This window comes from Coturnix japonica, chromosome 5 (genome assembly GCF_001577835.2).
Source record: "Coturnix japonica isolate 7356 chromosome 5, Coturnix japonica 2.1, whole genome shotgun sequence".
NCBI lineage: Eukaryota > Metazoa > Chordata > Aves > Galliformes > Phasianidae > Coturnix > Coturnix japonica.
In genome coordinates this window covers 11,999,672-12,015,187 of record NC_029520.1, presented here as the reverse complement: position 1 = coordinate 12,015,187, position 15,516 = coordinate 11,999,672, and the positions used below count along the sequence as shown (strand labels likewise).

The 15,516-nt window shown below is 45.7% G+C and overlaps 1 protein-coding gene across 1 annotated transcript; it reads left to right on the top strand.

Annotated features, from left to right (window-relative positions):
- Window positions 1–2,643: 2,643 nt before the first annotated feature.
- On the top strand, window positions 2,644–4,288 carry RASSF10 (Ras association domain family member 10). The gene has a single exon (XM_015863929.2). It carries the CDS (start codon window positions 2,874–2,876, stop codon window positions 4,173–4,175), a length of 1,302 nt encoding a protein of 433 aa, XP_015719415.1. The 5' UTR covers window positions 2,644–2,873; the 3' UTR covers window positions 4,176–4,288.
- Window positions 4,289–15,516: the final 11,228 nt, after the last annotated feature.

The following is a 15,516-nucleotide window of genomic DNA, read 5'->3' as shown; positions in this document are numbered from 1 at the left end:
CATGCTGGCACCAACAGCTGAAGGAGGAGACGTGAATACACCAGGACAAAGATGCTGGAAGAAGCCTGTATACCGCTGCCTTCCATCACCCCATCAGAGAAAGAGTATATTGCTGACCTTGCACTTCCATTTTATCTCTGTCTGTATTTGTGGAACTAACGCAGAACCTTCTGTGTCCACCTTTCTCATTGAATAGTTAAAGGAAGAAGAAGAGAGCAAGGAGGCAGAGCACTACTAGACAGTCAGGTTTGGTGACTGAAGTCACCAGGGTGAAAAAACCCAACGTGCTTCATGACAGTGCTGCTGCCTTGCTGCATGACTTTAAGCAAGGCACTGGACTCCTTTATACCAGACCATTCTTATCTGTAAAAATGAGGTAACAATGGTACCCTTCCCTGTAGGATGCTCAGAGATCCCAGGGTGGAAACAAAGAGCTACCTCTGCTCCATTGCCTTTCAGAGTTTAGCCCAAACCTCCAGATAGGTGCTTCAGTGCTTAGGGTGCTGACGTATTTAAGCTGTCTAACTTTGGAATCATTGGTGGTGTTTTCCTGAGTCTGCAGGCAGACTGAAACAAAATTCCTGAGGGTTAAACTTAAGATATAACAATGCAAATTGCCAGTGCCAACATTGTAACCACGGATTATATAAATACACATCTGATAGGCTTATCCTACTAAACACAAGAGTTTGCCTCCTCAGTCTCACTGCCTCCAACCAAATTGCCAACACCTTCATCCTATCTCCAGCAGTGCTGCCCTAGGGGCTTTGCTAGGGAGGCAGAGCCAGTTTTCTGCACACAGAGCTGTGGTCAGGAGAAGATGGAACGATCACCTTCCAATTTCATGGCACAAAGACAGGCTCGGGTGCCAGAAAGATACAGGCAGTCAGACAAGCTGGAGCAGCTTGACCGGTGGGGAGCAGAAGATGTGTCTTTGCATCGCACCCTGCCCTTCCTGTATTGTCCTTTGCCAGAACAAAGGAGGTACAGACGTTCCCATAGGAAATACATGTACAATGAGAGAGCTCAAAATGATATGGGAAAGGCAAGGCATCTCTGCTAAAGAAGTCAGATAGTCTCTTACTGCCTAGTTAACTCTTTCTCTTGAAGCATCTATCTCTGCAGCAGATAACAAGGAAGGGCAGCCTGATGAGAGCAGCAAAGCTTTCCTTTTCCTACTCTCCTGCAGTTCTTTCAATCTTGAGCCTTTCAGAGGCAAAGCTGAGGCATGCAGTCCCTTTTTTTTTTTTTTTTTGGCCCCCTTCCTGCTTAACCCTGTCTCATTTTGGGGCAGCAGGAGCTCTTGAGTTTGTCCTTAAGTTAGTATGATCCCCTCTGCCAAGCGGGAATCAAGGACGCTTTCAGGCACAACCGACAGGACAAAAAGGCTGTTCGCCTCAGGAATAGCCTTTCATCAGCAAACATTTCCTTCTGTACAACAAAAGCATACGGAACCAGCACCTCCGACACACTGGAGCCCCTGAAATCAGCACCAGCAAACTTCATCGTGGGACAGCGATTTTCACACTCACTGTCGGGTGACTGATATCAAGGAGCAAAACAGCCTGGGGCCGACACCCCTATCTCACATGTCCCTATTGCAACAGTGGCCAGGGAACTATTTAACATGGAATAATGCAGGAAAAGGACGTCAGCAGCCAGCACACGATCTGCACAGTCTTCAGCTGCAGGCATGCCAGAACCCAGCGGTCACCCTCAGCCCACTTCCTTACGGGGCAGGTGCCCACTCTGCAGAACTATCACCATACCAAACTGCCTTACACAGCTGGAACACAGCACTGGCTCTTCCCTAGGACCACAACTTCCAGGCAAACAGGAGTGAAGCTGGCACAGCAGCTCAAGCCCATATACAGGAGGAAGGCAGCTGCTGGGCTGCCAGTGCACACTTTCAAACTGCAGTGCTTCAGCTGTAAGGCAAACTGCTGAAATCCGTCCTATCCCATTGACTGGGGAATGGTTTTTTGGCTCAGAAATCCCCCAGCAGATAAAGATCACCTTCCAGGTTCTAGAGAGTTTTCTCCCTTTGCCCATTACACCACTTTCTGTACACACAGAAAAACACAGCTTTGCCAGTCCCTGTGACGCAGCGCCACATGAAATCAGTGCCACATGAAATCAGTGCCACAACCCCGTGTTTTATGAGCACTTTGTACATCTCCTCATTTTAATCCACGCTCGGAGACGGATCCTGTTCCCATCAAAGCGAGCAGCAAGCTCCCATTAAAATCTGGCTCGGCTAGTATTTTAATAACACTTAGACGTTCCCGTCCTTTGCATATTTCATCTGCAAGGCGCTTTGCAAACATGAATTTCCTAATTACAGGCGGATGATTTACTAAAACTGGAAATTCCTCACTAGTTCTGGCTTTCGCTTTGAAGCTCCGGGACTCGCTCCTGTCCCTCGGCAGTTTGGAAGATCCCTCGACGCCGCTCGTTCGCAGCACAGTCAGTGCCGAGCGCAAGAAGAAAAGGCGACGGCGCCCTACCTTTCCCTCTCCGCGCCCGCGGAGCCCTACGCGAGTGCCGGGGCGGCGCTGCCCGCCGGGGCGTGAGCCGCGGGGGGCGCCCACGTGGTGACAGAGGAAAACCCGGCGGCGGCGGCGCCCCGGCACAGCGCGGACGGCGGGAGGGCTCCGCACCGCGCCGCCCCACTCGGCGGATCGGAGCGGCTCGGAGAACGGCGCGGGGCAGGAAGGGGTGGAGCGGCCGGCGGAGCGCACGGGAGGGGAGGCGGCCGACAGACATCCCGGCCATGCTGCGGCCGGGCGCGGCGCCTCCGCCCAACGCTCGCGCGGAGCGGCCGCCCGACCAGCCCTGAGCCGGCGGACCCTGCCGGCCGGCCGCCTCCCCCGATGGAGCCCGAGGAGCGGAAGATCTCGGTGTGGATCTGCCAGGAAGAGAAGCTGATCTCGGGACTGTCCAGGCGCACCACCTGCTCGGACGTGGTGCGGGTGCTGCTGGAGGACAGCCACCACCGGCGGCAGCGGCCGGCGCTGCCCGAGCCCGGCGGCGGGATGCTGTCGGGGCCGCCGCACTCCTACTGCATCGTGGAGAAGTGGCGCGGGTTCGAGCGCATCCTGCCCAACAAGACGAAGATCCTGCGGCTGTGGGTGGCGTGGGGCGACGAACAGGAGAACGTGCGCTTCGTGCTGGTGCGCAGCGAGGCCTCTCTGCCCAACGCGGGTCCGCGCAGCGCCGAGGCGCGGGTGGTGCTGAGCAGGGAGCGGCCCGGCCACGGCTTGGGGGCGGCCCGCGCCAGCCGGGCGCTCACGCAGGAGCGGCAGCGGCGGGTGGTGCGAAAAGCTTTCCGCAAGCTCGCCAAGATCAACAAGAAGCGGCAGCAGCCGCTGGCCCGGGAGGTCTCGTCTGCCGAGAGGATGGAGACGCTGGTGCACCTGGTGCTCTCGCAGGACCACACCATCCGGCAGCAGATCCAGCGGCTGCGAGAGCTGGACCGCGAGATCGACCGCTACGAGGCCAAGATCCACCTGGACCGCATGAAGAGGCACGGCGTCAACTACGTGCAGGACACCTACCTGGTGGGCGCCTGCGGCGAGGAGCCGGGTCGGGACGCGCAGCCCGGCGCCGGCCGCCCCGAGGACGACTACGCCAGGAAGTGCGAGGAGGTGCTGCAGCTGCAGGAGCAGCGAGCGCGGCAGGAGGAGCTGCTGGAGCACCTGGCCGCCGAGATCCAGGAGGAGCTCAACGAGCGCTGGATGAAGCGGCGGCGGGACGAGCTGGAGCTGGCGGCGGGTCCCGGCCTGGCCGAGACGGACTGCCACACCACCGAGCTGAGCGGCGGAGGCGAGGGCGAGCTGCAGCTGGAGCACGAGCGGGTCAAGACGCAACTGAGCACCAGCCTCTACATCGGTCTCAAGCTCAGCACGGACCTAGAGGCCGTCAAAAGCGACCTGGACTGCACGCAGCGGGCTTGGGAGGCCCGAGAGCGGGAGCTGCAGCGGCTGCTGGAGACGCTGGGCACCCTGGACGTGGCGGAGGCGGCGGCGGAGCCGCGCGGGGCGGCGGGGGGAGGTTGGCCGGATCCGGGGCTGCGCAAGGATCGCGCCGACAACGACGAGGACTCAGACACGGGACTGAGCTCCATGCACAGCCAGGACTCGGACTCGGTGCCCGTCTGCGAGTCCCTCGTGTAGCGCCCGCGGCGCTGCGCTCGCTGCCCGCAGCGGCCGGGGTACGGCCGGGGTACGGCCGCGGGCCGGGCGGGGGGCCGCGACTGCGCGGAGGTTGGAGCCGCGGCTCCAAAGCACGGTCGTGTCGGAAGCGACACCCCGCAGGCAGCGAGCGGACGCGCTGCGTTTCGTTCCCGGCCCAGCAGAAGAAACCCGCGGCGCGCCAGCGTTTAGCTCACGTCTAGGTTTGCTCGCTCCTTAAATCCCGCCGCCTGCCGCGCTCTCAAGGTTTTCGTGCCGGGCCTTCTACTGCCGCGGCTCCCGCCGCCCCGCACCGTAGCACAGGCTACAGCTAAGACCCGGGGGCCGCACCGCGGGGCAACCCGCAGCCCGTGCGCGGTTTCCTAGCGCTGCAAAGGCAGCGAACGGTGGAGAGCTCGGGCTGCCGGGTGCCAGCATCCCCCGCCCAGCTGCGGACAAAAAGGCCCTGGCACGAAAGCTGCTGATCGCTTAAGAATTAGCGAGGAAAAGAGGCGCCCACACTATTTGAAGCTGACGCTGGGCTCTCCTAACGCCTAGGGTTTGCAGTTCCTTTTGGCTACGTAAAGGGGTGATCAATCACTTCTTGAGAAAGGGCAAGCTAAAGCAAAATACAGATTAATACGCTGTATTAACCAGTTCTGCATAGTGCTTTTCCTTATGCGTAGATAGGAGTGCTTTATTTTCAAGACATACTAGGACATCTATTAGTATCAATGTTCACGTGACACTAATTGAAAATAATTAGCAGAGCCCTGCATACACAGCGCCTTCAACCACAGTTTTGTTCTAGGCTACAGCTGCTGCCTGGCAGAGCTTGGCTGGACTTAAACAACATACAGAATCAGCTTGAGCGACCATTTTTAATAACACCATTTGTATCAGGCCGAGAGATTACAATGATAAAAGCATGACTCAAGCCCTAGCCGCACTACAGCTTAATCTTTTCAGTTATTCCAATAGAAAAATAAATGTAGCATCAGCTGTAACATGCATTTCACTTCACTGCCAAATCTTTCTCTGCAGCTTAGCTCTTACCAAAAATACATGGGCTGCTCTTACAGTAAGAGGTGTCAGGATTTCTTCATTTTGGAATAATTACAGAGACAGTTCAAGCCATGAGAGACCAGAGAACGTTTAGTCAGACCTGAGCGACAGCGTGAACTTCTTAAAACTTCTGAGATACTTATTTAAGGCTATTTATGAAAGTTTTCAAATACTGAAAGGAAAGCATAAAAAAGGAGAAATCAGCCTCAAAAAACCTCACGGCTTCCTCAACCCAAGCCCAGGTCCTGCTCTGGAGCAGTGTTCTCACAGGTAGGATTCTGCTGGGCAGCAGAACGCACCACAGTTAAGCAGCGTGGAAGTGCTCAGAAATGCTGCTGGAGGATCTGGTGATGCTGTAAGACTCCCTATCTGGTGTAAGTCTGGATAAATGATATTCCACTGAATGGGTTTCAGTCATAACAAGCTGTAGCTTACTTTGAACACTGATGATATAATTTTCAAGTTTTACTCAATCTTGGGAATATATTTTAAAACCTATTTTTAGACTGAATAAAATTCTTACTAAGACTAAATACGTTTTCCCAGTTTAATGTGATTAAAAGATACCAGGTCTAGGATTTTGTTTACTGTTGTCTCTTGGATTCATTCATCCTTCTGTGAAGTGAGAAGAAAAATGAACCAAGTCAGACTGCTCCAGGATGCCTCATGACAGCATGATGCGCTCACCCAGTGCCTGTAGGGCTCCTCAAGGTAGAAGCAGAGCATGCATTCCTTGTGTCTGGTCACTGCTGGTGTAGCGTACTAGCATTGGGAAGTGTTGGCATTTGTGTATTGTATACTTTACCTTGCTCTGCGATTATAAATACATGGGAGTAGAGCTGAAGAATAACTCAGGGGGTGGGGAATTATGGTGCCACACCGCATTATTTTAACCAGTGCAGGTGCAACGCGTGGGTGATGCAAGCATCTGTTGATGGCTTCTGCAGTGACTGATGTAAGCAGTAAACTTGCAATTGCTTTACGCAAGTTCTCCCATTAGCCACACCAAGCAATAAAAAGAAGCATATTAAAGAAATAAGCTGCAACAGGCCATCTGTCATTGTGCTATTGATACACGTGCCAGGTATTTTGTAAAGTGCAAGGCGACGGGAGCCAGGAAGTCCAAAACTGCACAGCCAAGTCTGCCTACGTATGCTCAACCACCAAAAGCCTTAAGCAGGACAGAAACATCCTAAACTAAGGGACACGCTGGTAGGACACCTTGCAGTGCCTGCTCTGGCTCTCAGCATCCCAGACAGTTCATGGTGCTGCCAATCTGCTGGTCCCTGTCCCATGAGGGCAGGGCTGAGAACACTGCAGCAGGCACTGCCGCCTGTACATTTGGGTAAGGGCTACAGGGCCTTCCTACAGTCACATCTCTGCACATGCTTCTATACTGTACACTGAAATTGGGTGTACTTGATTCTTAAACAGAGTTACAAACACAAGTGCAATGGCATCAGATTTTGTTCCTGCACACAGACTGAAATCAAACATCATCACAAATTCCTCTCTCTCTAACTACTGTTAAAACATTAGCATAGAAAAGGAAGTCCCTGTTTGCATTGGATCAGGTAATTCTCCCTTCCCATCCTCTGTGGACTTGTATATCTTCACTTAGATAATAGAGACAAGCCACAGGATGCTTGGCTTTGACTGGGAATTTGGCTGCAGGGTTTAGCCTGGCACACAGCCAGGGGTTAGGAAAGATTATTCCATATCACAGGTAGAACAGTAGGATTTCTTTTTTTTTTTTAATCTCCTTTCCATTTATGAGAGAAAGGAAGTGAGAGCAGCAGGTAAAAAAAAAACAAAACAAAAAAACAAAAAAACAACCTTGATCAACACCATGACAGAAATCTGCTTTCCAGCACTGCTTAGGAAGCAGTAAAATCTCAGAGCAATACCTGGTTTCTAACTTTTGTTTCACTCTCCAGATCTCCATCTTCTGGAGAGTTAAGACCAGCCTAATCTTACTCTCATCTTAAGACCAGACAAGAAAATAAACATAACTATGAATGGAACAATAATGTTAAAAAAAACCCCAAAACTAAGAGCATCATGAACTAGTTAGTATAGGTCAGCACTGCACTATTCAATATCCAATCTGCTTCCCCAAGCAAGAGGCAGGAACAGAGGGCACCCGGCCTTTCTCAGACAACCCTACAGAAATCAAAGGAAGTTTTGTTTGAGAGACATAATCAGACCAGTATCAGGTGTAAAGTTTCAAGCATCCTTTAAGCAAGTATAGTCAAGCACTGCTACCCAAATCCTGTCTGCTGCCCTTAGCCACGTTTTTCTTTCTCTACATGTCATTTTATTTTGTGACTATACAAGAGTTTGGGACTGGATGGTGAACCAAATAAAAAAATTGACTGGCTTTAACTCCAGTGAAATCTCTGATGGGGCTCAATGTACAATCACACAAACGCTCCTGCCAGTGTTGCAGTGTGGTGTTAAAAATAAGAAACTAGAGGCAGCTGGTAAGGTGGAACTCAGTCTTTCACCAATACGCACTATCTTAGGTTAGTTTGCATGCTGGCTAAAGCTTAGTTCTGACTGCCCATATAGCCCTGTGCTCAGTCTGAAGACAAGGCTTCCAGTGGAAGATGAAGACCGGAGTCAAAGCTTCACAGACATCAATCACATTCACCTATATCAAATCTGAAATGAGCTAAGTAACCCACCTTCTAGTCCTGACATTGTTTCAAAAAACCACTACCAAGCAATGTTATCAGAATGAAGGCTGCATGTCAAGTTCAATGTATTTCTAGTCCTTAGCACATGTGACAGACCTGTCAGTCTGAATAACCACTTTGTGGGGATATCATTTGGTGCCTTATATAGGTGTGTGTATGGGGATATGTTTACTGTAATGAACACCGCTGAAATGCAAAATGAATGACCTATTAATTACCAGCATTCATTCTGAAAGTAGTACATAGCCAGCCAAATTAGAGCTTGGCTGTCTTACAGTGACAGATCCTTTTCCAAAGAACCTGCACACTTAGATTCAAAATACAAAAGAATGGGGGAAGAAATTAAGTAGCTGTGAGAGAAGAAAAATAAGTAAGCAGTGGATAATAAAGCTTGATTATGTGAAAAATATCTCCAAGGTTTACTCAAAAAAACAGAGAGACGTACACACCCATCTCCCTTTCCCTCCTCATCTTCACCTTCAGTAAATTCTGTGCTGGTTTGCAATGAGCTAGGACCGGAGTTCAGTACATGAAAAGACCAGCACCAGCCATGAAATGAAATAACAATAACAGGTCTGGTGAGCTGTGCTGCTTACAGAGTTGAAATATAAGCCATTGCAGATTGTTGGGAGCAGCTGTCCTTTGAAGTCACTTGATATTATTACTCCTGAGCTGGCATACAAAGTCTAGAGAAATGAGCACTGCAAAGTGCAGGGAGACAACACAGATGTTACTACTTTTATACAGACTCACAATGCTAAATGAGCTTGGAAGCTTAACAGAAAGGAAAATTTTAATGAACTCAAAGTAAAATTGGGCTCCGTATACAAATCAGCCCAATATCTTCAAGCAAAATTGTCAAATAATATTCTCTTTACAATGCTACTTGCTTATTTGAATACATCACTTGTGTAAAAGGCTCAGAGCAGAGCCTTTAATGAAAACTGGATTCTCACACACGCTCACATGCTGAAGAACACTACAAGAAGCAGGCTGCCAATTCCTTCACATGCAGTGCTAATTCTACCAAGCCAATTCAACATACTCTTAAAATCTCATTTATCCAGGCTTATCATATACTGCCTACACATCTGTTTGTCCACACTTAAAGTTTTGTTCTCTGGAAAGTTTTAATAAATTACAACTCCCCACTCTGTTTCAATGGCAGTCCAGGAACCTACTGGTGCTACCCAAAAAATAGATTCCACTCCAATAGTATTTTTCCTCCTTCCTGCCAATTAGTCCAACTCTGCTCATCAGTATCTGCTCTGAACTTCACGAACAGCATCCTTGCAACTGGCGGAACCCCACAGGTTAGTATTAGGATCCTACTTGCTAAGAAATATGAGGTTTCTTTTTATACCTTGGAAAAAACTCATTATCTAGTACAGTATGTGTACTTTCAGCAATATTTTTATCATTCTTTATGTAACGCTAGTTTCAGTGTAAGGACATACACTCACCAGTTGTTTCATTGTACTGTTGCTTACTGATTTTTTTTTTCTTTTAAGAAAAAGCATCTCCAAGCTACTGTCCAAGTTTTCTCCCCTTCCTCATATGAGAAGCAAGCAGTCCTCATGTGAGGAAGGGGCACATCTCCTCAGACCCTATTTCTGGGGTAACGGAACTGTGGATAGCTGATGCAAGAAGACAGTTTCTGTTCCAAGCCCTAAGAATAACTTGAGTAGTTATTTCAAGATTAACTGTCTTGGAGCACAAGCATTTCATGAAGGTATGTACCATGCTACTGTACACCAGCTGGCTGAAGGAAGCCACATCTACTTGTGGCCTTTTAGGTACTGTTTAGTGCAAATGTAGAAAGAAATTTCTCATCTCAGTTTCCCTAATGCTGAATCAAGTGTGTGCTCTTCCTTGTTCTAAATGCTTTTAAATAATCTTCCCTGCTTAACAGCTCACTGAAACCACTGCGCTGTGACCTCAGAATACAACTCTGCTAATTCAGTCTTGGGATTTTATAGAATTTACTGAAGGAAAAAAAAAAAAAAAAACCCAACCAAAAACACAACAAAAAAAATTTCCTCTGACTCACAGAAGGTGCTCTCACATATCTGTAACATACTATCATCGGCTTACCAGCACCACACTTAACGTGTCTCAATTACCTGGTTATTTAGTCTATTATCTCTAAAAGAAATACTTTTCATCAGTGAAATCATACTCATAAGCAGGTCTTTAGAAAATGTGTTAAAAGCCTTTAGGAAAAATATTTAATCCCTGCTTCAATTTAATGTAATCCCCTTCTTTTAATCTCTTAAAACAGCGTACTTTTTGCATGTAATCAGGCTATTAGTTTACACATTTAATAATCAGAGCAGGCTAATAAGTTGCTGTGTTTTTTTTCCTCCCTCACATTGAAGCTCTACTTGATAGATGTATCTTAACAGACAAAAAGTAGCTTTGGAAATCCAGAGACATGATTCACCTTTTGAAAACGTTACTTCTTGTTCCAATGTGTAATATAATAACTTGGTCATCCAGTCACTTTGAATTCATTCCTACACATTTACTGACCTCAGAGCGGGATTTTTAAAAACAACATCCCCTGCTTTCTATCTATCAGGGATTGGCGTGGGTATGAAGATGGCATTTAGGCTCAGAGAGATTTACAAACCACCGAGGGCAGTAAGCAACACCTGTCTTGTTCCTTTCTTCTCCAGTACTGAGTGAAAGACCTTCCTGCCTCTGTACTGCCTAAAGGTACTGGAGATGGAAGGAGACAAGAAGAAAATGAAACAGTGCCACAAGAGGATGGAGCTGAGCCTAAGGACGAGAAACAAGAGAGAAAGAAGCTGAATGGAATAAGCAAAGAAAGGACAAAAACCAGCAAGAAATCTGGACAATGGGAATGTAGCAGGCAGCAGTAATTAACTTCTACATTGTAGCAAAGGGATAAAACTGAAGAGTTCTACATATACAACATATACCTGCTCTTCAAACCATCTCACCACATCCATCCAACAAACAACAGACTCAGAAAGGCTGAGACTGATGCCCAACATCTTCATGGTTTATTGACACTGTAGTCAGGTATATGGGAAACCTTGTGATTTTTCTGAGGTTCTCTCAACACCTACAAAACCCAACAAGTGCAGCATTTCCACTAGGATAGCAGGCTGAGTACTTGAGGAAAAAGTATCATTCACGCTGATTTTTTCCTTTCCCTTCCAACTCATACTTAAATCTGGAAGAAAGAGCATTTCCCTAGACGATATGTTTATATCACTGTGGCTTTTCCCCAGTGCACTCTTTTCCTAGAACATTAAGCCTTAGTTGCTATTTTATTATCTGGGTGCTGCTGTCATGTCACTTTAAGTGCTTACCTACATGTTTTTCCCAAAACAGTGACACAAAGTCAGAGTATTAACTATATTTAATATATAGATTTAACAAAAAAGCAAATTAAGACTTACTGCTCCAGCTTACACAAACCAGCTTGCCAAGCATATGCAATGGCATTTCTACATTTGTTTTGCAAACCAGTTTGTGTAAAACAAACCAAGTGAGACAGATTTAAATTTCACTTGTTTAAAGTCTTTTGTCATGTGTCACTGAAATGATTCACACGGAGTTCACTTACTCTAGTTAATGAAAACAATTACCATGTTTTGACAATATTAATTGGACCTATACACGCACTCCCTTCTGCATTTCACCTTCACAGTCACTTCCATAATCACCAACTCCTATACCTCTAGGATGCCTAAAGGAATAGTGTGCCTTTACAGAGCATATATTTCAATTCTCTCACTGCCCTCTCCTCCACAAGTTCTTCCTCCACAAGTTTTTCTTGTCCTCTAGCGAGAAGGAAAAAGTAGAAAAAACGGACAATTGCTTTCGTATTAGTGATTGGGTTCTACCTTTTCAAATACTAAGAGTGAAGGATACCTGCCAGTCCAGAAGTCACCTGCCACATGCTTTCACCTCATATATGCTTAGTCCCTGTCACTCCATCCAAGTTTCCTTCAGATGAGTCTTATAAATAAAGAAATCCCACAAACTCAAGAAGACAGATTTCCCACCCGCCCCCTACAGATCAAAGACAAATAGATAAACAGCTTATACAAGCTGTACTGTTTGGCCCAAGATTTGGTCATCTTTTTATGAGAAGAGACAAGATGATGTACTTACTTAACCCAGTGATTAATTTGTGCAATGTTTTCATCCAGAGTTAAACAACATCATTCTCATTGGCATTTATATAGAAATAGGACCAGGCAAGACAGAATCATATTACATTAACTATATTTAAAATGCACAGGACAAGACAGTCCCTGCTTTGAAGGGATCATGGAGCAGACAGACAGCAAAGGAGCTGCAGTGACTTAAGTGAATGACAAATAAATAAAGACAGAGCAAAAGACAACTCTCCTGATTGCCAGCCTGTTTTCCTTGCTGCTAGACCCACGCTTCCAGTCTGTATTATGGTACAGACAAAAAACAAGGCATAAATACATCTCCACCCCTTACTGCCACAGGAGATGTATAGCAGCTAGCATGTGGAGACTTATTCAAGCTACTGAAGAAATACAGGAGGTCAAAGTGCACCAGGGAAGCATTTCACTAGACAACCATGTTTCATAACCGTGTTTCACAACAGTCTCAGGCCTACTGTTTTATATGCAGAGAATTTATGGTTTGAGGAAAAGTTTTGGCTTGCTTGAAGATCAATACCACAAATAGCTGCTGTTTCGACAAATGTATTTAATTCTCATCCCCTTGATATATTCTTTTTGCAACAAGGAGAGCCACACATATGAGAAAATTATATCCGTGAATGAGTTTATTATCCATTCAACATCACTGGCAATACGTACTTAAACCTACAAGTTTTGGAACTTCTTTAATAAAAAAGGATGCTCATGTTTAACTTAGGGCATTAGCTCTAGCACCTGCCTTTCTATGGAAAGAAATTTCTCCATTACTATGTGGAGATATAGAAATGTTTTCTATTTGTTACACATTGCTTTGCACCTGAGTGAAGTAAGAGAAGGATGGAAAGCCTGATGCAAACCAACACTGTGAGTTCACAGGCAAGAAGGCCGACAATATCCTGAGCTGCAGCAAAAGAGAGATGGCCAGCAGGGCAAGAGAGATGACTGTCTTCTGCTTTAACTTTGTAAAGTCCCAGCTGGAGTATTGCATCTATGCCTGTGCTCCCAGCACAAGAAAGACATAGAGCTGTTGGAATGGGCCCAGAGGACACCATGAAGACAATCAGAGAGCTGAACCACCTCGTTTATGCAGAATGCCCTTGTTCAGCCTGGAGAAGAGAAGGCTCTAGGGAGACCACACTAAGCATTGGCAGGCTACAAAGGCAGATTACAAGCTGGAGGGAGACCACCTTTTTACACAGTCTGACAAATGGGAAAGGATTTTAAGCTAAGGGAGAGGAAACGTAGATGAGATATTAAGAGGAATTTTTTTTTTTACTCAGGAAGTGGTAAGGCACTGATACTTGTTGCCCAGATAAGCAGTGGATACCCCATCCCTATAGATGCTCAAAACAAGGTTGGATGGGGCCCTGGACAGCCCAACCTAGTGGGTGGCAACCCTGCCTATAGTAGAGAAATTGGAACTGGACAGTTTTCAAGGTGCATTCCAGCCATTCTGTTATTCTGAGTTCTCTGAGTTTTTGACCACGAAGATCCAAACTTTGCTATTATTTCTGGTGACATCTACATACTTCCAGTAGCCTGATGGAAACAGAAATTTGTTCTAACATTTGAGGTAACTATCAGAATATCAGAGTGTTGGGATATTACCACTCTTCACCAAAACAGCCAAATCACTGCACTGTACTGAAATGTACTGTACAGATGAATTCATTTTCATGTGATGAGAAACATTTGTAAGAGACAACTGAGCCAGTTGGGAAAGTACAGATAAGTCTGCTGTGCTTCAGTTTACCAATCCAGTGAAAACAAAGCACTTCACAAAGCTGCTATGGCAGTGTGATTCATGCAGTGAGCAGGTAGCGCTCGGAAGCCTGCTTGACTTCTTCTCTGATGAGCTTTTCAACTATTGCTGTTCTGTCTGAGTTGTGGCTGGCAACATGAAAGCTTCTCCCTTTCCATTACCCCTACATAGCAATTTCAGTTGCAGAGGAGTATCAGAATCAGCATCAACAGCTATGGGACCTCATAATTATTTTCTTCAGATTATTGATAGTCTAGATATTTATACTGAGCTAATTTCTGAGGTTTCTAGCTTTACTCAAAAACAACAAACTGGTATTTTTAAGTTACTGAAGGATGCTGCCATGGAGATCTGTATTGTCACAACATTGCTTTGTTACACAAACATTCAGTCCTAAGGTTGTGCCTCATACCAGGTACAAAAAGAATAACTCCAAACCTTTTATCCTATATCTTTTGATCTGTCTAGACTGAAGGCATACTTATTACATAACACAAGTGAACATTATAGCTAGTTCAGTTGTCTAGGTAGCCACAGTGATTAGTGCTCTAAGTTCCAAAGAGTCTAGTTCCTTACCAAAAGCTTCTGTGTGGGAAAGTAACCATGATACATAAGACGTAGTTCGCCTGAGATTTTTTCACTTTCATTCAAGTATTAATAAACGAAATAGGAGCTTAGACAAGAATAGAAACACCAACCTCAATTCATTATTTAGAACTTTTGTTTTAAAGTTGTCAAGTAATCAAGACTTCTCTAGAAAAAAAAAAACCAACAAAAAAATGCTTGTATATTAACATAAACTTCAAAAAATATGTCCATCCCAACAAATTATTCCCATTAATATAGTGTTTGCAGAAATTCAGAACTCATGCCCACATACTACTCAATTACATACAAGATGACTAGGGTTGACTTTTGTTCTTGATCCTGTATTTAAAGTATGAATATTATTTAGACATCAGTAGATGAAAAAGTATGTCAGTGAGGGACAAGCACAAATTCAAAATGACTATGGAGAAAAACTAAGTTAATTTCAGAGTGGAATGTTTGTAAGCAGCATGTAATCAGTCCTCAGTTTAAATAACTTTTAATTAAATAATCTATTATGCTCACCGGAAAATCGAGCCTTAACAAGTGCAAGTGTAGAAGCTTAATATTCCAACATTTAACATTCAAAAATTAAGAACATTTAGTACACTAACAAGGGCCAAAACTGTTATTTTGCAGATTTCATTTTGGACTCTTTTTAAAAAAATAAACAAATCCTATTGTGTATGAAATGCAGCTGAACAGTCTACTGTAAGATTCGCTATGAGTAATAAGGGTTAATATTCCAGCCTAAGGTAGGTATGTTACAATTTCCATGACATCTGTGAGTGTCATGCGTTCTGATCTGGAGTCTATCCGCAAACAAATTCAAGCATACAAGGAGATACTTTCCAGTATTGTTTGAGAAGTCTGTTGCTCATTTGTTACTTGGGCACACCCTCACCCAATTTTCTTTTCAGCAAATAGCATTATCCTTTGTACCCCCCACTCTGAAGCAATTACTCATTTCAAAAAAGAAAAAAAAAAAGGAACAGTAGTCCCCAACTGACTGTGTTCAAACGTCTTTCTTGATGCTAAGCAAACACGGCACCATT